The 27,830-nt window shown below is 44.3% G+C and overlaps 1 protein-coding gene across 4 annotated transcripts in view; it reads right to left on the bottom strand.

Annotated features, from left to right (window-relative positions):
- Positions 1 to 27,830, bottom strand: part of LOC115159637 (splicing factor, suppressor of white-apricot homolog) — a 128,734-nt gene that overhangs the window by 34,792 nt on the left and 66,112 nt on the right. For all 4 annotated transcript variants that reach the window (XM_029709557.1, XM_029709558.1, XM_029709560.1 and 1 more), the window contains 2 exons: positions 27,020 to 27,259; positions 11,897 to 12,090 (listed from right to left, as the gene is read on the bottom strand). In XM_029709557.1, the coding sequence (XP_029565417.1) occupies positions 11,897 to 12,090; positions 27,020 to 27,259 (434 nt within the window). The remainder of the gene's footprint in view (positions 1 to 11,896; positions 12,091 to 27,019; positions 27,260 to 27,830) is intronic.

The following is a 27,830-nucleotide window of genomic DNA, read 5'->3' as shown; positions in this document are numbered from 1 at the left end:
CCCTTGAACTTTTCGACCTTTTGCCACATTTCAGGCTTCAAACATAAAGATATAAAACTGTATTTTTTTGTGAAGAATCAACAACAAGTGGGACACAATCATGAAGTGGAACGAAATTTATTGGATATTTCAAACTTTTTTTAACAAATAAAAAACTGAAAATTGGGCGTGCAAAATTATTCAGCCCCCTTAAGTTAATACTTTGTTGCGCCACCTTTTGCTGCGATTACAGCTGTAAGTCACTTGGGGTATGTCTCTATCAGTTTTGCACATCGAGAGACTGAAATGTTTGCCCATTCCTCCTTGCAAAACAGCTCGAGCTCAGTGAGGTTGGATGGAGAGCATTTGTGAACAGCAGTTTTCAGTTCTTTCCACAGATTCTCGATTGGATTCAGGTCTGGACTTTGACTTGGCCATTCTAACACCTGGATATGTTTATTTGTGAACCATTCCATTGTAGATTTTGCTTTATGTTTTGGATCATTGTCTTGTTGGAAGACAAATCTCCGTCCCAGTCTCAGGTCTTTTGCAGACTCCATCAGGTTTTCTTCCAGAATGGTCCTGTATTTGGCTCCATCCATCTTCCCATCAATTTTAACCATCTTCCCTGCCCCTGCTGAAGAAAAGCAGGCCCAAACCATGATGCTGCCACCACTATGTTTGACAGTGGGGATGGTGTGTTCAGGGTGATGAGCTGTGTTGCTTTTACGCCAAACATAACGTTTTGCATTGTTGCCAAATAGTTCGATTTTGGTTTCATCTGACCAGAGCACCTTCTTCCACATGTTTGGTGTGTTTCCCAGGTGGCTAGTGGCAAACTTTAAACGACACTTTTTATGGATATCTTTAAGAAATGTCTTTCTTCTTGCCACTCTTCCATAAAGGCCAGATTTGTGTAGTATACGACTGATTGTTGTCCTATGGACAGAGTCTCCCACCTCAGCTGTAGATCTCTGCAGTTCATCTAGAGTGATCATGGGCCTCTTGGCTGCATCTCTGATCAGTCTTCTCCTTGTATGAGCTGAAAGTTTAGAGGGACGGCCGGGTCTTCGTAGATTTGCAGTGGTCATACCACCTGGGGGCGGCCCATCAGGAAGTCCAGGATCCAGTTGCAGAGGGAGGTGTTTAGTCCCAGAGTCCTTAGCTTAGTGATGAGCTTCTTGGGTACTATGGTGTTGAACGCTGAGCTGTAGTCAATGAACAGCATTCTCACATAGGTGTTCCTTTTGTCCAGGTGAGAAAGGGCAGTGTGGAGTGCGATTGAGATTGCGTCATCCAGGGATCTTTTGGGGCGGTATGCGAATTGGAGTGGGTCTAGGGTGTCCGGGAGGATCCTGTTGATGTGAGCCATGACCAGCCTTTCAAAGCACTTCATGGCTACCGAAGAGCGTGCCACAGGGCGGTAATCATTTAGGCAGGTTACCTTCGCTTCCTTGGGCATAGGGACGATCGTGGTCTGCTTGAAACATGTAGGTATTACAGACTCGGTCTACCACCATCGTGTTTGGCCACACAGTCATGGGTGAACAGAGAGTACAGGAGGGGCCTAAGCACACACCCCTGTGGGGCCCCCGTCCTGAAGATTAGTGTGGCAGATGTTTTGTTGCCTACCCTTACCACCTGGGGGTAGCCCGTCAGGAAGTCCAGGATCCAGTTGCAGAGGGAGGTGTTTAGTCCCGGGGTCCTTAGCTTAGTTGTAGTCAATGAACAGAATTCTCACATAGGTGTTCCTTTCGTCCAGGTGGGAAAGAGCAGTGTGGAGTGCGATTGAGATTGCGTCATCTGTGGATTTGTTGGGGCGGTTGGGTTTCCGGGATGATGCTGTTGATCTGAGCCATGACCAGCCTTTCAAAGCAATTCATGGCTACCATACGGGGCGGTAGTCATTTAGGCAGACAGGTTACCTTCACTTTCTTGGGCACAGGGACTATGGTGGTCTGCTTGAAACATGTATGTATTACAGACTCGGTCAGGGAGAAAATGTCAGTGAAGACACTTGCCAGTTGGTCCGCGCATGCTCTGAGTACACGTCCTGGTTATCCGTCTGGCCCTGCAACCTTGGGAATGTTGACCTGTTTAAAGGTCTTGCTCACATCGGCTACGGAGAGCGTGATCATACAGTCGTCCGGAACAGCTGGTGCTCTCATGCATGCTTCAGTGTTGCTTGCCTTGAAGCAATCATAAAAGGCATTTAGCCCATCTGGTAGGCTCGCGTAACTGGTTAGCTTGCGGCTGGGTTTCCCTTTGTAGTCCGTAATAGTCTGCAAGCCCTGCCACATCTGACGAGCGTCAGAGCCAGTGTAGTAGGATTCAATCTTAATCCTGTATTGACGCTTTGCATGTTTGATTGATCGTCTGAGGGCATAGCGGGATTTCTTATAAGCATCCGGATTAGTCGCCCGCTCCTTGAAAGCTGCAGCTCTAGCCTTTAGCTTGATGTTGCCTGTAATCCATGGCTTGTGGTTGGGATATGTACGTACAGTCACTGTGGGGACGACGTCATCGATGCACGTATTGATGAAGCCGATGACTGAGGTGGTGTACTCCTCAATGCTATTGGATGAATCCCAGAACATATTCCAGTCTGTGCTAGCAAAACAGTCCTGTGGTGTAGCATCCACGTTATCTGACCACTTCCGTATTAAGCGAGTCACTGGTACTTCCTGCTTTAATTGTTGCTTGTAAGCAGGAATCAGGAGGATATAATTATGGTCAGATTTGCCAAATGAATGGCGGGGGAGAGCTTTGTATGCATCTCTGTGTGTGGAGTAAAGGTGGTCTAGGATTTTTCCCCCCTGGTTGCACATGTGACATGATAGTAAAAATGTTGGAAAACTGATTTAAGTTTGCCTGCATTAAAGTCCCCGGCCACTAGAAGAGACGCTTCTGGGTGAGCATTTTCATCTTGGCTTATGGCCTTATAGAGTTGGTTGAGAGCGGTCTTAGTGCCAGCTTTGTTCTGTGGTGGTAAATAGATGGCTACGAATAATACAGATGAGAACTCTCTTGGTAGATAGTGTGGTCTACAGTTTATCATAAGGTACTCTACCTCAGGTGAGCAATACCTCGAGAATTCTTTAATATTAGACAGGTGTTATTGCCAAATAGACACACACCCCCACCCCTCGTCTTACCAGAGGTAGCGTCACTGTTCTGCAGGTGCATGAAAAATCCCGCTAGCTCTATATTGTCTGTATCTTCATTGAAACATAAGCTGTTTCACCGATGGAGATGCAGATGCAGTTTTTTCCAGTCCGTGGTGAGTAATCACTCCATCATTTTCAGTCATAAGAGACAGTAGCAGCAACATTATGTACACAATAAGTAAAAAAATAAGTTACACAAAATGCAAAAACAAATGGGAGAATGTAAAACGTCAGCCATGTTCTTCGGCGCCATCTTATTATCCTGAGTACTCTGGAGCAGGTTTTAATCAAGGATCTCTCTATACTTTGCTCCGTTCATCTTTCCCTTGATCCTGACTAGTCTCCAAGTCCCTGCCCCTGAAAAACATCCCCACAGCATGATGCTACCACCACCATGCTTCACAGTAGGAATGTTGCCAGGCTTCCTCCAGATGTGACACTTGCCATTCAATCTTGGTTTCATCAGACCAGAGAATCTTTGTTTCTGATGGTTTAGGTGCCTTTTGGCAAACTCCAAGCGGGCTGTGATGGGCCTTTTACTGAGTAGCGGCTTCCGTCTGGCCCCTCTACCATAAAGGCCTGATTGAGGGAGTGTTGCAAAGATGGTTGGCCTTCTGGAAGGTTCTCTTATTTCAACAGAGGAAATCTGGAGCTCAGTTAGAGTGACCATTGGGTTTTTGGTCACCTCCCTGACTAAGGCCCTTCTCCCCCGATTGCTCAATTTGGCCGGGCGGCCAGCTCTAGGAAGCGTCTTGGTGGTTCCAAACTTCTTCCATTTAAGAATGATAGAGGCCTCCTCCACCTTGACGTAATTTCCTGTCAAACTTGTGGACTTGTTCACGTGCTGCTGTTTTTTTACGGTCTTTACTTTTAAATTACCGTTTGTACATTTTTTCCCCTTGCTCAACTTTTTTTCATTCAACTTTTTCACCCCGGACGCTTTATCTGGACATGGTTCTACAGGACCTCCACCAGAAGAAGCTAAGTAGTAAAATTAACATTATTCCTTCTAGTTGCAGTCGCTGCACTCATAATATACAGGAGAACGATCACCTTATGGTGAGGAAAGCCGTGCTGCAAGCCCAGCTTCAGACGCAATCGTTAGGCAAGGGTAATTTAAGTGTAGGAAAGGATGAAACAGCATCTGTGCCACAAATAAGCACAGATAGTAGTATAAATCCCCTCGCACAGTCCCCGCAGCTGGACAATTTTCTCTTGGCTTCTGGAAGGAAATGCTGTAGGAATGATCAACCGGTGTCGCTCATTCAGCCGTTAGAAACTTTCAACCAGTTCTCCCCATTAAGCAACAAGTCGGAGTCAGAGGCCGAGCCTTCTCTGGTCTTTCCTCCACCTGTTACGGGGTCTGAGACGCCGAAGCCTCCCACCATTAGCTCTGACAAATTCAAAACCCTAGTCATTGGCGACTCCATTACCCGCAGTACTAGACCTTAAAAGAATCTTCCATCGATCATACACTGTTTACCAGGGGCAGGGCTACCGACGTTAAGGCTAATCTGAAGATGGTGCTGGCTAAGGCTAAAATTGGCGAGTATAGAGAGTATATGGATATTGCTATCCACGTCGGCACCAATGATGTTAGGATGAAACAGTCAGAGGTCAACAAGCGCAACATAGCTTCAGCGTGTAAATCAGCTAGAAAGATGTGTCGGCATCGAGTAATTGTCTTTGACCCCCGCCCAGTTAGGGGGAGTGATGAGCTCGACTGAGAGGCCGAGTCTCGAGTCTCACAACTCAATCGCTGGTTAAACTGTTTTCTGTCCCTCCCAAAAGATAGAATTTGTAGATAATTGGCCCTCTTTCTGGGACTCACCCACAAACAGGACCAAGCCTGGCCTGCTGAGGAGTGATGGATTCCATCCTAGCTGGAGAGGTGCTCTCATCTTATCTATGAACATAGACAGGGCTCTAACTCCTGTAGCTCCACAATGAAATAGGGTGCAGGCCAGGCAGCAGGCTGTTAGTGGAGTCTGCCACTAGCACAGTCAGTGTAATCAGCTCAGCTATCCCCATTGAGACCATGTCTGTGCCTCGATCTAGGTTGGGCAAACTAAACATGGCGGTGTTCGCCTTAACAATCTCACTGGAATAAAGACGACCTCCATTCCTGTCATTATTGAAAGATTGTGATATCTCATATCTCAAAATAGGGTTACTTAATGTTAGATCCTTCACTTCCAAGGCAGTTATAGTCAATTAACTAATCACTGATCATAATCTTGATGTGATTGGCCTGACTGAAATATGGCTTAATCCTGATTAATTTACTGTGTTAAATGAGGCCTCTCCTCCTGGTTACACTAGTGACCAAATCCCCCGCGCATCCCGCAAAGGTGAAGGTGTTGCTAACATTAACGATAGCAAATTTAAATTTACAAACACAAATGACTGCGTTTTCATCTTTTGAGCTTCTAGTCATGAAATCTACGCAGCCTACTCAATCACTTCTTATAGCTACTGTTTACAGGCCTCCTGGGCCGTATTCAGCGTTCCTCACTGAGTTCCCTGAATTCCTATCGGACCTTGTAGTCATAGCAGATAATATTCACATTTTTTGTGACTTTATTATTCACATGGAAAAGTCAACAGATGAGCCATCATCGACTCAGTGGGTTTTGTCCAACATGTCTCCGGACCTACTCACTGCCACAGTCATAATCTGGACCTAGTTTTGACCTGTGGAATAAATATTTTGGATCTAAATGTTTTTCCTCATAATCGGACCACCATTTTATTATGTTTGCAATCACAACAAATAATCTGCTCAGACCCCAACCAAGGATCATCAAAAGCCGTGCTATAAAGTCTCGGACAACCCAAAGATTCCTAGATGCCCTTCCAGACTCCCTCTGCCTACCCAAGGACGTCAGAGTATAACAATCGGTTAACCACCTAACTGAGGAACTCAATTCAACCTTGCGCAATACCCTAGATGCAGTCGCACCCCTAAAAACAAAAAAACATTTGTCATAAGAAACTAGCTCCCTGGTATACAGAAAATAACCGAGCCCTAAAGCAAGCTTCCAGAAAATTGGAACGGAAATGGCACTACATCAAACTGGAAGTCTTCCGATTAGCTTGGAAAGACAGTACCGCACAGTATTGAAGAGCCCTCACCACCGCTTGATCTCAATTAAGTTGGAAAAATAGGATGGAGAATAAGAACAATCCTAAATGTCTTTTTGATACTGTCGCAAAGCTAACTAAAAAACAGCATTCCCCAAGAGAGGATGGCTTTCACTTCAGCAGTGATAAATTCATGAACTTCTTTGACGAGAACATCATGATCATTAGAAATAAAATTACGGACTGCCAGGACCTAGGATCAAAGGGAGACACTCAAGTTTTGAAATACTATATCTCTTGACACATTGATGAAAACAGTCATGGCCTCTAAACCTTCAAGCTGCATACTGGACCTTATTCCAACTAAACTACTGAAAGAGCTGCTTCCTGTGCTTGGCCGTCCTATAATAAACGGCTCCCTATCCACCGGATGTGTACCAAACTCACTAAAAGTGGCAGTAATAAAGCTTCTCTTGAAAAAGTCAAACCTTGACCCAGAAAATATAAAAAACTAAAAATTGGCTGATATCAAATCTCCCATTCCTCCCAACATTTTTCAAAAAAGCTGTTGCGGAGCAACTCACTGCCTTCCTGAAGACTAACAATGTATACGAAATGCTTCAGTCTGGTTTTAGACCACATCATAGCATTGAGACTGCACTCGAAGGTGGTAAATGACCTTTTAACGGCATCAGACCAAGGCTCTGCATCTGTCCTCGTGCTCCTAGACCTTAGTACTGCTTTGATACCATCGATCACCACATTCTTTTGGAGTTCTGGCCTGGTTTAGATCTTATCTGTCGGAAACAAATCAGTTTGTCTCTGTGGATGGTTTGTCCTCTGACAAAACAACTGTAAATTTCGGTGTTCCTCAAGGTTCCGTTTTAGGACCTCTGTTGTTTTCACTATATATTTTACCTCATGGTGATATCATTCGGAAACATAATGTTAACTTTCACTGCTATGTGGACGATATACAGCTGTACATTTCGATGAAACATGGTGAAGCCCCAAAATTGCGCTACCTGGAAGCCTGTGTTTCAAACATAAGTAAGTGCATGGCGGCAAATGTTTTACTTTTAAACTCGGACAAAACAGAGATGCTAGTTCTAGGTCCCAAGAAACAAAGAGATCTTCTGTTGGATCTGACAATTCATCTTGATGGTTGTACAGTCGTCTCAAATAAAACTGTAAAGGACCTCGGCGTTACTCTGGACCCTGATCTCTCTTTGAAGAACATTTCAAGACTGTTTCAAGGACAGCTTTTTTCCATCTACGTAAAAGAGCCTGGTTTCTTCCTAGGTTCCTGCCTTTCTATGGAGTTTTTCCTAGCCAACATGCTTCTACATCTGCATTGCTTGCTGTTTGTGGTTTTAGGCTGGGTTTCTGTATAGCACTTTGTGACATAGGCTGATGTAAAAAGGGCTTTATAAATACATTTGATTGATTGATTGAATGCTGCAGACATTGTTTGGCGTCTTGGAGCTCTACTGACAACTCCTTCGACCTCATGGCTTGGTTTTTGCAATGACATACTGTCAACTGTGGGATGATCAATGGAATCAGGATGCAACTGAACTCAATTTCGAGTCTCATAGAAAATGTTCTGAATATTTATATAAATAAGGTATTTCTGAATTAGTATTTTTATTAATTTGCAAAAATGTCTAAAAACCTGTTTTCGCTTTGTCATTATTGGGCACTGTGTGTAGATTGATAAGGAAAGACATTTATTTAATCAATTTCAGAATAAGGTTGTAACATAGCAAAATGTCAAAAAAGTCAAGGGGTCTGAATACTTTCCGAATGCACTTTATATTTCCATTATGGGCTAAGCTAAGGGAGAAATACGACTGTGGTTTACTGTATTCAGGCTGCAGATAAAGACAGAGAGAGGGGAGAGAAGGAGACAGAAAAAGAGAGCTGTGGCGAATGAATTGGTATAAATAAGTTATTTCAGAAGGCATCACATATCAGCCCCTCACACGGAAATTAATCCATCTTCAGAAGCAATCTCCTCCAACAATTTGGGGTGGCTGCAGGACTGTAAGCTGAAAAAAAGTGTCGATAAAAGGTCTGTGTTCGTATATAGTGTCAGCTCAAATGACTGATTTGACTGCCGTGCCTCACAGACATCAAGCCTTTGTGTGTGAACCGAATGAACCTGAAGACAACGGAGAGGGGAGTTCAGTTTCTAAACAGGTGAAGAGGGAGCCAGGGCACAAGTGTGAATGTGGCCGGATCGGCATTTATTCCATTTCTGCTTAAGTTTGACGTATTTAATAATGTCAATCAAAGTCCTTGATTGACACAGGGCTATTACCCACAATCTCCTTCCGTGCTACCAACTCACTCTGCAGTCTAAAAAGAAAAGTACTTTTTTTTTTGTGGAGTTAACATTTAGCATAGGCCGTGCCGCCTTGGCCCTGGCTCTCCCACAATGATGGCTGTAATGATTCAGAACCTCTTCTCTCTGTGTTCTTCCCTCTCCAGAACGCTTCTCATTTAAGTCAATCACCCAGTTCTCTTTTCAGGAATTAACCTCAAAGACGCACGTCATACCACAAACCTCTTCTTAAAAATATGATTCAAGTTAATCTTTCTCTCTTTATTTCACCTTCTGGCAGTCCCTTGCTAAAGCCAGTCAGCATTTCTCTGTGTTCCTGACAGGCTCCCATCACAGCCCTAACCCCAGATGAAACGGTGCCTCACAAAATAAATGTAAATCTCTTTCTGTGTGCTGATAGTACTCCTGCTGCCGAGCCCTGTAGAGAGTTGATTATTTCAGCGTCACCCCTTCTTCATAATGGAACACTAAGTCTGCGTCACTGTCACCACTCCTCACGACAACGCACAACACGCACAACCACTAGACAATACACACACACGATAATACACCGAGCAGCAACTGTCATAAAGGAGCGACTGGCAGCAAGGAGATCTCTGAAACGACAACAACCACCATTTGTTCCTCTGGCGAGGAGAAAGGGCTATTAGTGCCATTGCAGTGTTCTCGAACAGCTATTCTAAGAGATGTAGTGTTCGTCATTCACTGAGCCACTCATGCAAAGTCTATGGCATCGTTAAAGTTAAGGAAAACAAATCATTTTACTTGTAGTGAAGTCACAAGAACAAAGCACCCAGTGCTCTACAAAAATCAAGTTTAGCAAACTCCACTAGCCTGAAAACAACTTATCCTCATCAATGTAGTCTAGCCCTCCTGTCCTGTCCAGACGGAGCACATCCTTCCCAGCACAGCTGGCCAGAGTGACAGAGAGGACACAGCCATGACAGGACACCTCCCAGTGCCACCTGGCTGAACAGGTGACTGTCCATGTCCCCAGACAGGGATGTCACCCATTGGACACACATAAGAGAGAGCAGACAAACAGCATTTTCACTGTGGACAGACACTCCCAACATCAAACACTTTCCTTGAATCTTATTTACACTTTGAAGTGGCTTAGTCTCGCTTGACACAGCGGAGTCTGTTAATCTCTCTCTCTCTCTAACAAGGGTGAGGTGAGAAGCAACCGGAGCCCTGAGAATTTTGGGGAACAAGTGGAAAGTTGGACACTTTGGCAAAAACAAAGGCTAAAACAACAATCAGTATCTTTAAACTACCACTGGGGGGTTAAGACTCGACAGGTGTCGTGGAGGTGCTCTGGTCACAAAGCAGTAGCAGGTTGAAATCCTAGCAGGGGATTGCCTGCTTCAATATACTCCTCCTGAGAAGAGCTTTATAAGCTACCGCTCCACTGTAAAAGCAGCCAGTAAAGAATACAGGTACTCATGTACGAACACAGCCTCTCTACTAGTCAGGCATGATAGGCCGCTTTGATGGGAAAGTTAAATAGGGCTTTATTTTTCACAGTGGAAAACGACAAGATGCCAGCTTCACCGCTGGCTCCCGGTTTTGTTGCAGTGGCAAAAACCTGTGAGACAGGCGCCATAGGTCACCGGCGGTGAGTAACTCTGACAAATAGGGGGGTGGTGGAGTGTGGCGGGGGTAGTCGTAAACTCCCCACTGGGCCGGGCTGCCGTTAGCTGCTTACGACGGAACAGGAGGGTGGACCAGGTTGGGTCACTTAACTTCAGGGTGGGCCGAGTGGAGGAGGGAGAACAGATAGACACAGCCTGTCATCTCAGGGAGAGGGGACTGAAACTAAAAATGAACATAAAGATGGTCTAAAAAGATGGATATAAAAATCACTAATATGTTTCTTCACACAGGAGCTGTATCAGAGAAAAAGAGAGGGGGAGAGAGGGAGTGGCGAACCAAACGGCAATTAAGGGGAATGCCTAGATGGAGAGCCAGGGATCTAAAGGAAAATTCATATTGGAAATGCATTATAGCTAGAGGATGCAGACAGCAATATCCACTTATGACAACAAGCGCACTAAAAATACATATTTCCCAGATGCCTGTGTAAATATATTTTCTTAAGCCTGTGGGGGGAAACCTTGGAAGGAAGTGGACCGACAGGCAGCCAAGTTCACACAGACAATAAAGAACTAAGAAACTTCTCATCTGTTCGGTGGGGAGAAAAGGCATATCCCAGGAGAGGTTGGCACGAAGAGGTCTTCCTCTAGACCAAGGCTCTCCAACCCTGTTCCTGGAGAGCTACCCTCATGTATGTCTTCGCTCTAACCCCAATTGTAACTAACCTGATTCAGCTTATCAACCAGCTAATTATTAGAATCAGGTGCGCTAGATTAGCTACTGGACGGTAGCCCTCCAAGAACAGGGTTGGACTGAAAACCTACTGGACGGTAGCTCTCCAGGAACAGGTTTGGACTGAAATCCTACTGGACGGTAGCCCTCAGGAACAGGGTTGGAGAGCCCCTGCTCTAGGCCTACACACGTTCAATGGCTGGGAAAACAACGTCTGATTCTCCAGATTTCACACCCCACCACTCGTGCTAATGGGGACAGTGTCTCAGCGGGTGGAGTGGGGTGTGTGATACAATCACCGTAATTGCGGTGACTTGTTTTCATTTTCCCATGTATTCTCCATAACTCTGTGTCCGCACAAACACACACCCACACCCATAGTTTAGACACCGACTAGGTGTAAGTGTTATTAACTACAGGGAACAGCAAGAGAAATCTAATAACTGCTCAGTGTCCGTCATTGAAGACCAGGCAGCAGACAACAGGCAGCAGACAACAGGCAGCAGTAACAACAGTAGAATAGTCCGAACACAGAATCTCCCCTCATTGATCCACAACAACTTACTTAAATATGGCAGACCACAATGACCGACCACAACTCTGGGCAGATCTCTCTTATCTCTGTTCAGGCTGTGTGTGATATATGATATGATTTGTTTCCCTGCTTGGGTGCTCCAGACCCAATGGATGTGGTGTTTTGGAAAGTGTGTGAAAGTAACTTAAAGTAAATCGTGTCCTGAACACGTGCACACACGGAAAAAACACACTACACACACACACACACACACACACACACACACACACACTACACACACACACACACACACACACACACACACACACGCGTGTCCATTACTGTCAGCTGTGCAAATTACAATATGCTCCTTGATGAAGAAACTCCATTAGGAACAGGAAATCCATCTCTATGCCTGGCATATCGCTACTGGGACTGTCACCATCACAGTGTGTGTGTGTGCGTATGCCTCCATACCTCAGGCATGGCAGGGGTCTCGTCGGGCCGTCTGGTCTCAGGCTCTCCAGTGAGGGGGTTCCGGAGGGTCTGGAGGAACAGGGCTGCCTTCCTCTTCCTCTCCGCCTGCAGCTGCTTCTCCTTGGACTCCTTGGAGGCCTGGGCCAGCTTTTCCCTGGCGGCTGCAGCTAGACGGTCCTCCAACTTCAGCTTGGCTAGAGGGAGAGGTCGGGTACAGTATAAAGATGAATAGTTTCTGCTTGGCTACAGACAAACAGAGAGAGAGAAAATGATTTAGAACTTAAAACTTGCTTTTTATGTCATCAAAATCTATTGATGTCTGTCTGTTTCTGCATTGTACTTTTATGGTACTTTTATGATGCTTTGTGCTAAGTCTAAGTGATGTCAGCATGCTATTTGCATAGCTTTTGTTTTGGGATTGGGTTTAAAAGTTGACAGTCAAAAATAGATGCAGGTGAGGCACAGTGAGGGTTGGTTGCAGGCTGAACGGTAAGGGAAAGCCATTTCACACTACGTAGGGCCGATCACTCCTCTCCCCCACTCTCTGTCGGCCTGGTTCTCATTGGAATGCTCTGTCCGCTCTGTGCACCGTTTACTACGGGACACTGATGGAGGGGTTTAATCATAGCAACATACAGTGGTGGAGGGACCAGTGGACAGCCAGTTCGACATGGCCCAGTCAGTGTGGGGAGAACACATGCCTTTTGTGAGTGTAATGTTTACCGTTTATTTTTTCCCTCATCAATCTACGCACAATATCCCATAATGACAACCTAACATTTTATTTTATGTTTACAAATGTATAAAAAAACAAAAACAGATACCTTATTTAGATAAGAATTCAGACATTTTGTTATGAGACTTGAAATTGAGCTCAGCTGCATGCTGTTTCCATTGATCATCTTTGAGATGGTTCTACAACTTGATTGGAGTCCACCTGAGTTAAATTCAATTGATTGGGAATAATTAGATAGGCACACACCTGTCTGTATAAGGTCCCACAGTTGACAGAGCATGTCAGAGCAAAAACCAAGCCATGAGATCGGAGGAATTGTCCGTCGAGCTTGATTAATCCAAGATGGCGTAGCAGCTGGACGAGCATTTGTCTTGTTCCATGTAAATAGCCGGTTTCGTCGTTTTCTTTCGTATATATTTTTAATCTCACTTTCCACCTACGATCTAAATATACTTTCCTGCAACCCGCCTCACCCAATGTGGTACGGATCTGCTATTTTTATACGTTATAACTGGAACTTCCATCAGAGCTACCTAACTACTAGCTAGTAGTAACTGTTAGCCACAGCTAGCAGTCTTCACCTTTAGCTTGGACACCAGCCAGCTTTAGCTCGGTCAATACCTGCCAGTCACAACAGCGCGATATCAACCCAGAGCATATCAGACTGCTTTTCTCCACAACATTACCGGATTCCCGCCGCAAGCTCTGGGCCATTACACTGGATCATCGCAGCTATCTGCAACCGAGTAGCTACTGCTGGCTAATGCCTCTGTCCCGAAGCAAGCACCAGTTAGCCTTGAGCTAGCCTCGAGCTAGGCCCATCTCCCGGCTAGCCGAAGAGTTGGGCGGAGTTGCAATCTACTGCAGAGAGAGCATGCAGAGTTCTGTCATACTATCCAGGTCTGTGCCCAAATAGTTCGAGCATCTACTTTTAAAAATCCACTTTTCCAGAAATAAGTCTCACTGTTGCCGCTTGTTAACGACCCCCTCAGCACCCAGCTGTGCCCTGGACACCATATGTGAATTGATTGCCCCCCATCTATCTTCGTACTGTTAGGTGACCTAAACTGGGATATGCTTAGCACCCTGGCCATCTTACAATCGAAGCTAGATGCCCTCAATCTTACACAAATTGTCAAGGAACCTACCAGGTACAACCCTAAATCCGTAAACATGGGCACCCTCATAGATATCAACTTGCCCTCTAAATACACCTCTGCTGTCTTCAACCAGGATCTCAGCGATCACTGCCTCATTGCCTTCGTCCGTAATGGGCCCGCGGTCAAACGACCACCCCTCATCCCTGTCAGAAGCTCCTTAAAACACTTCAGCGAGCAGGTCTTTCTAATCGACCTTGCTGGAAGTATATTGACCTCATCCCATCAGTAGAGGATGCCTGGTTGTTCTTTAAAAGTGCTTTCCTCATCTTAAATAAGCATGCCCCATTCAAAAAATGTTGAACTAAGAACAGATATAGCCCTTGGTTCACTCTAGAGTTGACTGCCGTTGACCAGCACAAAAACATCCTGTGGGGTACTGCATTAGCATCGAAAAGCCCCCGTGATATTTTGTATTTATTTTGTATTTATTTAACCAGGTAGGCAAGTTGAGAACAAGTTCTCATTTACAATTGCGACCTGGCCAAGATAAAGCAAAGCAGTTCGACAACATACAACAACACAGAGTTACACATGGAGTAAAACATACAGTCAATAATACAGTAGAAAAAATAAGTCTATATACAATGTGAGCAAATGAGGTGAGATAAGGGAGGTAAAGGCAAAAAGGCCATGGTGGCAAAGTAAATACAATATAGCAAGTAAAACACTGGAATGGTAGATTTGTAGTAGAAGAAAGTGCAAAGTAAAAATATAAATAATGGGGTGCAAAGGAGCAAAATAAATAAATATGATAGATATGCAACTTTTCAGGGAAGTCAGGAACCAAAATACACAGTCAGTTAGGAAAGCTAAGGCTAGCTGTTTCAAACAGAAATTTGCATCCTGTAGCACTAATTCCAAAGAGTTTTGGGACACCGTAAAGTCCATGGAGAATAAAAGCACCTCCGATAAATCTACAATAATTGATTATTTCAATAAGCATTTTTCTACGGCTGGCCATGCTTCCACCTGGCTACCCCTACCCTGGCCAACAGCTCTGCACCCCTTCGCTTCTCCTTCACCAAAATCCAGATAGCTGATGTTCTGAAAGAGCTGCAAAATCTGGACCCTACAAATCAGCTGGGTTAGACAATCTGGACCCTCTCTAAAATTATTTGCAGAAATTGTTGCAATCCCTAAAGATCGGAAAGCTGCCGCGGTCATCCCCCTCTTCAAAGGGGGAGAAACTCTAGATCCAAACTGTCATAGACCTATATCCATCCTGCCCTGACATTCTAATGTCTTCGAAAACCAAGTTAACAAACAGATCACCAACCATTTCGAAACCCACCGTACCTTCTCCACTATGCAATCTGGTTTCCGAGATGGTCATGGGTGCACCTCAGCCATGCTCAAGGTCCCAAACAATATCATAACCACCATTGATAAAAGACAGTCCTGTGCAGCCGTTTCCATCGACCTGGCCAAGGCTTTCGACTCCGTCAATCACCACATTCTTATCGGCACACTCAATAGCCTTGGTTTCTCATATTACTGCCTTGCCTGGTTCACCAACTACTTCTCAGACAGAGTTCAGTGTGTCAAATCTGAGGGCCTGTTGTCCGGACCTCTGGCAGTCTCTATGGGGGTGCCGCAGGGTTCAATTCTCGGGTCGACTCTTTTCTCTGTATACATCAATGATGTCACTCTTGCTGCTGGTGATTCTTTGATCCACCTCTACGCAGACGACACCATTCTGTATACATCTGGCCCTTCCTTGGACACTGTTAACAAAACTCCAAACGAGCTTCAATGCCATACAACACTCCTTCCGTGGCCTCCTACTGCTAGCAAAACTAAATGCATCCTCTTCAACCGATTGCTGCCAGCACCCGCCCGCCCGACTAGCATCACTACTCTGAACGGTTCTGACTTAGAATATGTGGACAACTACAAATACCTAGGTGTCTGGTTAGACGGTAAACTCTCCTTGCAGACTCACATTAAGCATCTCCAATCCAAAATTACATCTAGAATCGGCTTCTTATTTCGCAATAAAGCATCTTTCACTCATGCTGCCAAACATACCTTCGTAAAACTGACTATCCTACCAATCCTTGATGTCATTTACAAAATAGCCTCCAACACTCTACTCAGCAAATTGGATGTAGTCTATCACAGTGCCATCCATTTTGTCACCAAAGCCCCATATACGGTCCCATATACGGACACCATTACGAACTGTATGCCCAGGTTGGCTGGCCCGCACTACATACCCGTCGCTAAATTGTCATTATTTCACCACTATGGCCTATTTAGTGCCTTACTTCCCTAATCTTACTACATTTGCACACTGTATATAGATTTTTCTATTGTGTTATTGACTGTATGTTTGCTTATCCCATGTGTAACTGTGTTGTTTTGGTCACACTGCTTTGCTTTATCTTGGCCAGGTCGCAGTTGTAAATGAGAACCTGTTCTCAACTAGTCTACCTGGTTAAATAAAGGTGAAAAAAAAGACAGGATTGTGTCAAAGCACAGATCTGGGGAAGGGTACCAAAACATTTCTGCGACATTGAAGGTCCCCAAAAACACAGTGGCCTCCATCATTCTTAAATGGAAGAAGTTTGGAACCACCAAGACTCTTCCTAGTGCTGACCCGATGGTCACTCTGACATAACTCCAGATTTCCTCTGTGGAGATGGGAGAACCTTACAGAAGGACAACCAATCAGGCCTTTATGGTAGAGTGGCCAGACGGAAGCCACTCCTCAGTAAAAGGCACATGACAACCTGCTTGGAGTTTGCCAAAAGGCACCTAAAGACTCTCAGACCATGAGAAACAAGATTCTCTGGTCTGATAAACCAAGATTGAACTCTTTGGCCTGAATGCCAAGCGTCATGTCAGGAAGAAACCTGGCACCATCCCTATGGTGAAGCATGGTGGTGGAAGCATCATGCTGTGGGGATGTTTTTCAGCGGCAGGGACTGGGAGATTAGTCAGTATCAGAGAAAAGAGATCCTTGATGAAAACCTGCTCCAGAGCGCTCAGGACCTCAGAGTGGGGCGAAGGTTCACCTTCCAACAGGACAACAACCCTAAGCACACAGCCAAGACAATGCAGGAGTGGCCTCGAGACAAGTCTCTGAATGTCCTTGACTGGCCCAGCCAGAGCCCGGACTTGAAACCCATCTCTGGAGAGACCTGTGCAGTGATGCTCCCCATACAAACCTGATTGAGCTTGAGAGGATCTGCAGAGAAGAATGGGAGAAACTCCCCAAATACAGGTGTGCCAAGCTTGTAGTGTCATACCCAAGGAGACTCGAGGCTGTAATCACTGTCAAAGGTGCTTCAACAAAGTACTGAGTAAAGGGTCTGAATACTTACCGTAATTTCCGGACTATTAAGCGCACCTGAATATAAACCGCACCCACTGAATTAAAAAAAATATATTATTTTGAACATAAATAAGCCGCACATGTCTATAAGCCGCAGGTGCCTACCGGTACATTGAAACAAATGAACTTTACACAGGCTTCAACGAAACACGGCTTGTAACAAAAATAAATAGGCTTTAACGAAACACGGCTTGTAACAAAAAATCAAAAATTAGCAGTAAGCTTTAGTTGTCTTTTTGGACTGAGTCAATTCCTCACGCTGCTGTTTCCAACGTCTTATCATCGACTCATTAAGACCAAGCTCTCGTGCAGCAGCTCTATTTCCTTTTCCAACAGCCAGGTCAATCGCCTTCAACTTGAAAGCTGCATCATACGCATTTCTCCGTGTCTTTGCCATGATGAGGGTGACAAAATGACTACCATAATCAGAATGATGGGAAGTTTGAGAGCGCTCGATTTAATCTAAACAGTAAACAAAAAAGTTGTTTGACCGTAACCCGTTCGGCAATTTCATTGGTCTAATGAAAGCTTCATGCTGCCAAAAAACTGAGCAAGTCACAATGTTTTTTTGGAGAGAAAAAAATTGAAAGCGGGAAAAATCCATATATTAGCCGCGTCATTGTTTAACCGCGGGGTTCAAAGCGTGGGAAAAAAGTTGTCCGGAATTTACGGTATGTAAAATGTGATATTTATGTTTTTTATTTTAAATACATTTGGGTAACAAAAACACACAAAAAAAAACAGTTTTTTGCTTTGTCATTATGGGGTATTGTGTGTAGATGAGGGAAAAAACGATTTAATACATTTTAGAATAAGTCTGTAATGTGACAAAATGTGGAAAAAGTCAAAAGGTCTGAGTACTTTCCTAAATGCACTGTAAGTTTCCCATGCCAATAAAGTCCTTTGAATTGAATTGGCTGAGAGCGAGAGCGAGGTGAGTTATAGTATATATTGACATCATAGCTTCTGCATGGGTGGAGAGTGAGAGGGGGGTCTGATATCTGATACACCGGAATCATAGTTTCTGTTAGGAGAGAGGAAAAGGTCAGATATAGATTCATCAGAGATTCTGCTTGGATGTCGGGAGACAGAGAGAGTGGAGTATTTACTGTTAAGAGGGAGAGTCCGGGAGAGAGAAGGGGTCAGGGATGTGCTGAGAGCGAGGGATTCCCTTGTGTGTCTAGGTGTGAAAGAGAAAAGCTACTGTACTGTGAGGCTCAGCTGGGGCTTGGCTGGGGAGGAGATCGACACAGAGCAGATGAGGAGAGAAAATACGGGGGAGGAAGAGATGAGAGCGGGGGAGAACGAGGGGCAGTGGAGGATCAAATGGAACGGGGGAGAGTGGAGGAGGGCAGACAAGAAAGCAGGGCTGGTGGCGGCAGATTAGCAAACGAAAGCTGAGGCAGTAGAGGAAGATAATGATGAAGATGCAGGCAGAGGAAGGGAGACAGAGTGGTTTAGGTACATATTGTAGACATTAACACCGCAATGAAGTGAGGGGCATAGGATGGGATGGGATAAGACACTGTTTGAAAAAGAGTAGACAAATGTATTGAAGTGTGTGGTCACATTTCAGCTCACCATTCCCAGACCCTCACCTCCAAGGTAAAGTTTGTGGATATATAGGCTATAGTGGAGGGCAGATGTAGTGTGAATGGCACTTTAGTGTTTAACAGGGAAATAAGCTATTATGGTCTAGTGCCATCATCTGCAAATAGTGTCTGATTACATTCCTCTCTGTAGACACAGCTCAACATAACTGTTCAATGACGGAGAGACGACAAGGAGAGAATGGGGAGAAATAGATGAGACAGGAACAAATGATGGAGGACAGTGATCATGATGACTATATTAACGTGGACCCTGGGCATCGACTGCAGCGAGGGGTTAAATTGCCCAGCCTGACAATACAATAGCTCAATTTACTGTGTGTCTGTGATCATCCTCTGCAATCTTCCCTAGTCTGTTCATCGAAAACGCACAGGGAGAGCTAGAAAACAAGTCATTATATTACACAACCATAGGGGGTGAATACGGACTTCTTTCTATAAATAGGCTGGCCGCGAATCATAGGTGAATCATTTGAGGCTTAGTGTGAACACATCAGGAACAGAACTAACATTACTGCACCAACAAATGTGACAGAGACCTTACATATACTATACCACTCTATGGTAGACTCCCACTCACTTAATACGGAGAGAGTGAAGAAAGAGATGCACATCGCTACAACACTGTATATATAGACATAATGACATTTTAAAAGTCTATTCTTTTGGAACTTGTGAGAGTAATATTTAATGTTCACTTTTTTTCATTTCACTTTTGTTTATCCATTTCACTTGCTTTGGTAATGTAAACATATTTCCCATGCCAATAAAGCCCCTTGAATTGAATTGAGAGAGACAGAGAGAGAGCAAGCAACTTAGAAAGAGTATACATTGAAAGATAGAGGAGAAACAACAAGTGAGATGGATGGAGTGAGTGAAAGACTGAGAAGACAGTGACGAAGAGAAACATAAAAAAAGAAAAGAGGAGCGAGACAGACAGGCAGGGAGACAGACAGACAGAGCTGTTCAGTCTGTGTGTGTGAGAGACGCCCCAATCAGTGGGGTCCTTTGGCCACTTAAGTGCTTTAGCAATCAAATCACTGGCTCTGCTTTAAAATAAATACATTTTGGTTTCAGTCTGAGCCTGCCATCAGTAAAACTATTCATGCTATTGTTTACAACACTACTAAGGGAGGATGATGGAACAAATTATTATTTTTGTTGTAAATGTTACTTCAGAACGGCATAAGTAACAAAGGACCTAATGGCAGATTAGACAGACAGCATACGCACACGTCAATGCACGACCACCCACATACTCTTTAGTAATGAGAGCTGCCACTGGTCTCACTCAATAACAGCACAGGCTTGGGGCTTTCAGGCAGTAAAGAACAATTGAGGTGGTCTGTCTGAATCATTGGTCATGATACAGAGTGTGTGCTGACACCCAATGCTGTCTGCTAAATGGACCCACACACACATAAGACACACAGGGATAGTCTACTGTTTGTTGAATCCCACCATCGATAATCACAGGCTGCCTGTGTGATCGTTTTACAATCCATCAAATCAAATGTTAATGGTCGCAGATGTTATTGTGAGTGGAGCGAAATGCTTATGCTTCGAGATCCGACAGTGCAGAAGTATCTAACAGGTAATATGTAACAATTCCACAACAAAACCTAATACACACAATCTAGTAAAGGAATGTGATGAGAATATATACAGTTGAAGTCGTAAGTTTACATACACTTAGGTTGTAGTCATTTAAAACTGAATTAAAACTCGTTTTTCAACCACTCCACAAATGTCTTGTTAACAAACTATAGTTTTGTCAAGTCGGTTAGGACATCTACTTTGTGCATGACACAAGTAATTTTTCCAACAATTGTTTACAGACAGATTATTTCACTTAAAATTCACTGTATCACAATTCCAGTGGGTCAGAAGTTTACATATACTAAGTTGACTGTGCTTTTAAACAGCTTGGAAAATTCCAGAAAATTATGTCATGGCTTTAGAAGCTTCTGATAGGCTAATTGACATCATTCGAGTCAATTGGAGGTGTACCTGTGGATGTATTTCAAGGCCTACCTTCAAACTCAGTGCCTCTTTGCTTGACATCATGGGAAAATCAAAAGAAATCAGCCAAGACCTCAGAAAAAAAATTGTAGACCTCCACAAGTCTGGTACATCCTGGGGAGCAATTTCCAAACGCCTGAAGGTACCACGTTCATCTGTACAAACAATAGTACGCAAGTATAAACCCCATGGGACCAAGCAGCCGTCATACCGCTCAGGAAGGAGACGTGTTCTCTCTCCTAGAGATGAACGTACTTTGGTGCAAAAAGTGCAAGTCAATCCCAGAACAACAGCAAAGGACCTTGTGAAGATGCTGGAGGAAACAGTTACAAAAGTATCTATATCCACATTAAAACGAGTCTTATATCGACATAACCTGAAAGGCCGCTTAGCAAGGAAGAAGCCACTGCTCCAGAACCGCCATATAAAAGCCAAACTACGGTTTGCAACTACACATGGGGACAAAGATCGTACCTTTTGGAAAAATGTCCTCTGGTCTGACGAAAATAGACCTGTTTGGCCATAATGACCATCGTTATGTTAGGAGGAAAAAGGGGGGAGGCTTGCAAGCCACAGAACACCATCCCAACCGTGAAGCACAGGGGTGGCAGCATCATGTTGTGGGGGTGCTTTGCTGCAGGAAGGACTGGTGCACTTCACAAAATAGATGGCATCATGAGAAAGGAAAATTACGTGGATATATTGAAGCAACATCTCAAGACATCAGTCAGGAAGTTAAAGCTTGGTCACAAATGGGTCTTCCGAATGGACAATGGTCCCAAGCAAACTTCCAAAGTTGTGGCAAAATTGCTTAAGGACAACAAAGTCAAGGTATTGGAGTGGCCATCACAAAGCCCTGACCTCAACCCTATAGAAAATGTGTGGGCAGATCTTAAAAAGCGTGTGCGAGCAAGGAGGCCTACAAACCAGACTCAGTTACACCAGCTCTGTCAGAAGGAATGGGCCAAAATTCACCCATCTTATTCTGGGAAGCTTGTGGAAGGCTACCCGAAACGTTTGACCCAAGTAAAACAATTTAAAGGCAATGCTACCAAATATGAATTGAGTGTATGTAAACTTCTGACCCACTGGGAATGTGATGAAAGAAATAAAAGCTGAAATAAATAATTCTCTACTATTATTCTGACATTTCACATTCCAAAATAAAGTGGAGATCCTGTCAGGAACTGTGAAACACTGAGATTAAATGTATATGGCTAAGGTGTATGTAAACTTCCGACATCAACTGTAAGTATAAAATATATGGATGAGCAGTGACAGAGCGGCTAAGAATAGTTAGTGAAGGATACAGTATATACATATGAGATGAGTAATGCGAGATATGTAAACATTCTAAGTGGCATTATTAAAGTGACTAGTGTTCCATTTATTAAAGTGGCCAATGATATCAAGTCTGTATGTAGGCAGCCGCCTCTCTGTGCTAGTGGTGGCTGTTTAACAGTCTGATGGCCTTGAGATAGAAGCTGTTTTTCAAATCTCTCTGTCCCAGCTCTGATGCACCTGTACTGACCTCGCCTTCTGGATGGAAGCAGGGTGAACAGGTAGTGGCTCGGGTGGTTGTCGTCCTTGATGATCCATTATTACAGATTAGGTTTCCCCTGTCTGTGATTAATACCCCCTTTAATCTAACTGAGTGACAGCATCCCTGTCACACAGCAATTCATTTCACTTGCCAGGCCCTTTCTTTACCCTGCGTCTCCTCTGACTGAGATAATCACACAGATGTTCCATTCCTATTGACCCCTAGGGCTGGGTGTGTGTGTTGTCAGACTGAACCAGCACCTAAAACGACCATAATTTCCGGACTATTAAGCGCACCTGAATATAAGCCGCACCCACTGAATTTTAAAAAATCTATTATTTTAAACATAAATAAGCCACACATGTCTATAAGCTGCAGGTGCCTACCGGTACATTGAAACAAATTAACTTTACACAGGCTTTAACGAAACACGGCTTGTAACAAAAATAAATAGGCTTTAACGAAACACGGCTTGTAACAAAAATAAATAGGCTTTAACGAAACACGGCTTGTAACAAAAATAAATAGGCTTTAACGAAACACGGCTTGTAACAAAAAATAACAAATTGGCAGTAAGCTTTAGTTGTCTTTTTGCACTGAGTCAATTTCTCACGCTGCTGTTTCCAACGTCTTATCATCGACTCATTAAGACCAAGCTCCCGTGCAGCAGCTCTATTTCCTTTTCCAACAGCCAGATCAATCGCCTTCAACTTGAAAGCTGCATCATATGCATTTCTCCGTGTCTTTGCCATGATGAGGGTGACAAAATGACTACCGTAATCAGAATGATGGGAAGTTTGAGAGCGCTCGATTTAATCTAAACAGTAAACAAAAAAGTTGTTTGACCGTAACCCGTTCGGCAATTTCATTGGTCTAATGAAAGCTTCATGCCGGCAAAAAACTGAGCACGTCACAGAATGTGTTTTTTTTTAAAGTGGGAAAAATCCATATATTAGCCGCGTCATTGTTTAAGCCGCGAGGTTCAAAGCTGGGAAAAAAGTTGCGGCTTATAGTCCGGAATTTACGGTAGGCCTAAATACAATAATATTTGGTGCCCGTGTGTGTGAGAACAGGCTTAATGCATGCTAAACATTAGGAATAGGCTCTATGAGTCACACATGCATTATTCTAAAATTGGTTAAATTAAATAAAACCTATTATTAATCTACACACAACACCCATAATGACAAAGCGAAAACAGGTTTTTCCAAATGTATAAAAATACAAAAATGAAATATTACATTGACATAAGTATTCAGAACCTTTGCTTTGAGCTCAGCTGCATGCTGTTTCCATTGATGATCCTTGAGATGTTTCTACAACTTGACTGTTAAATTCAATTGATTGGACATGATTTGGAAAGGCACACAACTGTCTAGATAAGGTCCCACAGTTGGCAGTGCAAGTCACAAGCCACAAGGTCGAAGGAATTGTCCAGAGAAAGAGTGCCGAGACAGGATTGTGTTGAGGCACAGATCTGGGGAAGGGTACCAAAACATTTCTGCAGCATTGAAGGTCCCAAAGAACACAGCAGCCTCCATCAGTCTTAAATGGAAGAAGTTTGGAACCACCAAGACTCTTCCTAGAGCTGGCCACCCAGCCAAACTGAGCAATTGGGGGAGAAGGGCCTTAGTCAGGGAGGTGACCAAGAACCTGATGGTCACTCTGACAGAGATCCAGAGTTCCTCTGATGGGAGAAAGAACCTTCTAGAAGGACAACCATCTCTGCAGCACTCCACCAATCAGGCCTTTATGGTAGAGTGGCCAGACGGGAAGCCACTCCTCAGTAAAAGGAACATGACAGCCTGCTTGGAGTTTGCCAAAAGGTACCTAAAAAGACTCTCAGACCATGAAAAACAAGATTCTCTGGTCTGATGAAACCAAGATTGAACTCTTTGGCCTGAATGCCAAGCGTCACGTCTGGAGGAAACCTGGCACCATTCCTACGGTGAAGCATGGTGGTGGCAGCATCATGCTGTGGGGATGTTTTTCAGCGGCAGGGATCGAGGGAAAGATGAACGGAGAAAAGTACAGAGAGATCCTTGATGAAAACCTGCTCCAGAGCGGACCTCAGACTGGGGCGAAGGTTCACCTCCAACAGGAAGCACACAGCCAAGACAACGCAGGAATGGCTTTGGGACACGTCTCTGAATATCCTTGAGTGGCCCAGCCAGAGCCCGGACTTGAACCCAATCGAACGTCTCTGGAGAGACCAAAAAATTGCTGTGCAGTGACCCTCCCCATCCAACCTGACAGAGCTAGAGAGGATCTGCAGAGAAGAATGGGAGAAACTCCCCAAATACAGGTGTGCCAAGCTTGTAGCGTCATACCCAAGAGGAGTCGAGGCTGTAATCGCCGCCAAAGGTGCTTCAACAAAGTACTGAGTAAAGCGTCTGAACATTTAAAAAAAAAATATTAAAAAAATGTACCCCCCAAAAAATACGTTTTTGCTTTGTCATTATGGGGTAATTGTGTGTAGATTGATGAGACAAAAAAATTATTTAATCAATTTTAGAGAAAGGCTGTAAGGTAACAAAATGTAGAAAAAGGGGTCTATATACTTTCCGAACGCACTTTATATTTCCATTATGGGCTAAGCCATGGTGAGAAATACGACTGTGCTTAACTATATCCAATTTGTTCCTACGCCCTTCCTGGAAGCTCGCTCTCTCTCTCCCCCTCCCACGGCTCGTCTGACCTCCAGCAAAAAGGCAAAGTGTGCATGTGTATTTGATAGAGCGATGTCTTTCCTAGTCCGCCCGCTGCCCTCCCAGCGAGCAGAGCCATATTACCAGAGAAAGATAGAGAGAGAAAGAGAGGGAGAGAGCGAGAGAGAGAGAAAGAGAGAGACCAGTAATGACATTCAGAGCCTGAGGTGGGTGAGGACGGTGAGGTGATTGAGCTTGCTGACCTGCTGATCATCAGAGGACGGGGCCCTCTGTACGTCATTTAACATATCAGGTGCATGAATAGAGAAGCAAACTGAAGTGAAGAGGAAATTCAGCAGCTCTTGGAGGACAGTGGAAGTTGTTAAAAATGCAGTAGCCTTCGGAACGTGTTGGTTTTAACAAGCATTTTTATCAACTTCCACTGTCCTCAAAGAGTTGCTGGACTTCTTCCCTACTGAGACAGCAAGCCAGCACACAGACAGGCTGACTAGTACAGGCCATTCACACGTCAGTCTCTGTTCCCTTTATATTTATCATTGAGGTGCACAAACTACAGTATGACACTTCAGTTGACCAACTTTTATAATATAAAACAATATACACTGAGTATACAAACCATTAGGAACACCTGCTCCTTCCATGACAGACTCACCAGGTGAAAACTATGATCCCTTATTGATTTCACCTGTTAAATCCACTTCAATCAGTGTAGATGAAGGGGACAGGTTAAAGAAGGATTTTTAAGCTTGAGACATGGATTGGTGTATTTGTGCCAGTCAGAGGGTGAATGGGCAAGACAAAAGATTTAAGTGCCTTTGAACAGGGTATGGCAGTAGGTGCCAGGTGTACCGGTTTGAGTGTGTCAAGAACAACAATGTTGCTGGGTTTTTCATGCTCAACAGTGTACCGAGTGTATCAAGAATGGTCCACCACCCAAAGAACATCCAGCCAACTTGACACAACTGTTGGAAGCATTGGAGTCAACATGGGCCAGCAACGTATTCGACACCTTGTAGAGCCCATGCCCTGACAAATTAAGGATGTTCTGAGGGAAAAAGAGGGTGCAACTCAATATTAGGAAGGTGTCCCTAATGTGTTGTACACTCATACCCTGACAACAACGCTCGCGTCGCGTGCGTTGAAAAACACATTTAGAAATCTATATTATTCAATTATTGTACCCACACTGCTCGCGTGCGCCAACGAGCGTCTGCGTTGCCAAGGGCTAAAATAGAAGTCAGTTCTATTTGTGACGCAGATTGCGCTGCAAGTCCTGCCTCTGCCATCTCCTCATTGGTTTATAGAAGCAGGTACCCACGTGCCATCTCCTCATTGGTTATACCCACGTGGGTGACTGAAAGACGAACGAGGTCGGTGGCAGTAATGCACCTAATTTATGAAAGTTGCCAATCGCAATATAAAGTCCAGAGAAGAAAAAGCCTGGAAAGAGGAGAGATGACTAGAAACGATTCGGTTGACCGTTTTATGTGTGGATTAATTGTCGGAGTAGAGGACCTTGTGCATTTCAGGTAAAATAACAACTCAATGTTTATATCCCAGAACAAATTAGCTAGCAACAGCAAGCTAGCTAAATAGGATAAATTAGCTAGCAAGTGCAAACTAGCTAGCTAAATTGCCATAAATGTTTAATGCTTTTCGACCTGTCCCCAAATTAATGTAATTGGTTAAGAGTTTGTTTTGATATTTTAACCTGCGTGTCGTGATCGCGTTTGGTGTGGGGGGACAAAATTAATTTATGCACGATGGCGCACGCGCGCACCCAGTTTGGGTTCTGTGTTAGTGTATGCCATTTACATGTTTTTATTGAAAGTGACATCCAGTAGTGGTTTTATACATCATTGTTGGGTATTGAACAGCTCCAGGGTTGACTAAACCCACAACTCAGAGTTGCAAGTTGCATTCTCTACGAACTGAGCAACACAGGGCAATTGAGGGGTATTCCAAAAAAGCTTTTAGCTAAAGTAAAATAAGACGTTCCTTAATATGTAAAGTGCAGCCACATTGGGACATTAAATAGCTAGCTACCTTGTTTAGCCTCCAGCTCCTCCAGGGTGAGAGTGGGTCTCTTCTCCTCGGGGGCGGGGGTGGCAGGGACCTCTCTGACCACCATCTCCGCCCCGTCTAGGAGGGCCTCCAGACCCTCCTCCCCCAGCAACTTGTCCAGGTCATCGTCCGAGTCGTCGTCCAGCCGCACACGGTTCTTCTCCAGCAGCAGCATGTCAATTTCTTTGGCTTTGATGGCAAAACAGATCGGCGCAAAGGACGCTGGGAAGAAAGGCAGAGGTGAAAGAGAGAGGAGGCGGCGTTTGATTAAAGTGAGCTGTCATTTGAGATGAAAATGTGTTAGAGGTAACAGTCACTCCTTTTACCATATACCATTAACCTTCCTCAGGCAGACAGAGTGAGTATCTACAGCTGGGGGTTTAATGTCATTACCATGGGCCAGACATGAGCCTCAGTCAACCAGACCGCTTTATGAACAGCCTGTAGCCACTTAATCATGACTGCCATTTACTAGCTGATAGCTCCAAATTAAGCCACACACACACACACACACACAACCAACCAGCCAACCTCACACGCACGCTTGCCACCCCCACACACAAACTGTGCCTCCTTGTGTATGTTGCGTGTGCGTATGTATGTTGACGTGCGTATGTTGACTTATATCACTCTGAGTTTTTATCCACTTGCTGCTTTCTGGACCCGGTTTTAGCCCTTGCTTTTTTCTCTTCTATTGTTACCTCTATGTCTGATAAACATGCCCCGCTTAAGAATCACAGAGTAAGAAACCGAACCAGTTCTTGGTTCTCTCGTGAATTGTCAGGTCTTTTCC

This window comes from Salmo trutta, chromosome 23 (assembly GCF_901001165.1).
Source record: "Salmo trutta chromosome 23, fSalTru1.1, whole genome shotgun sequence".
Classification (NCBI taxonomy): domain Eukaryota; kingdom Metazoa; phylum Chordata; class Actinopteri; order Salmoniformes; family Salmonidae; genus Salmo; species Salmo trutta.
This window is presented reverse-complemented; position numbering and strand designations above follow the sequence as displayed.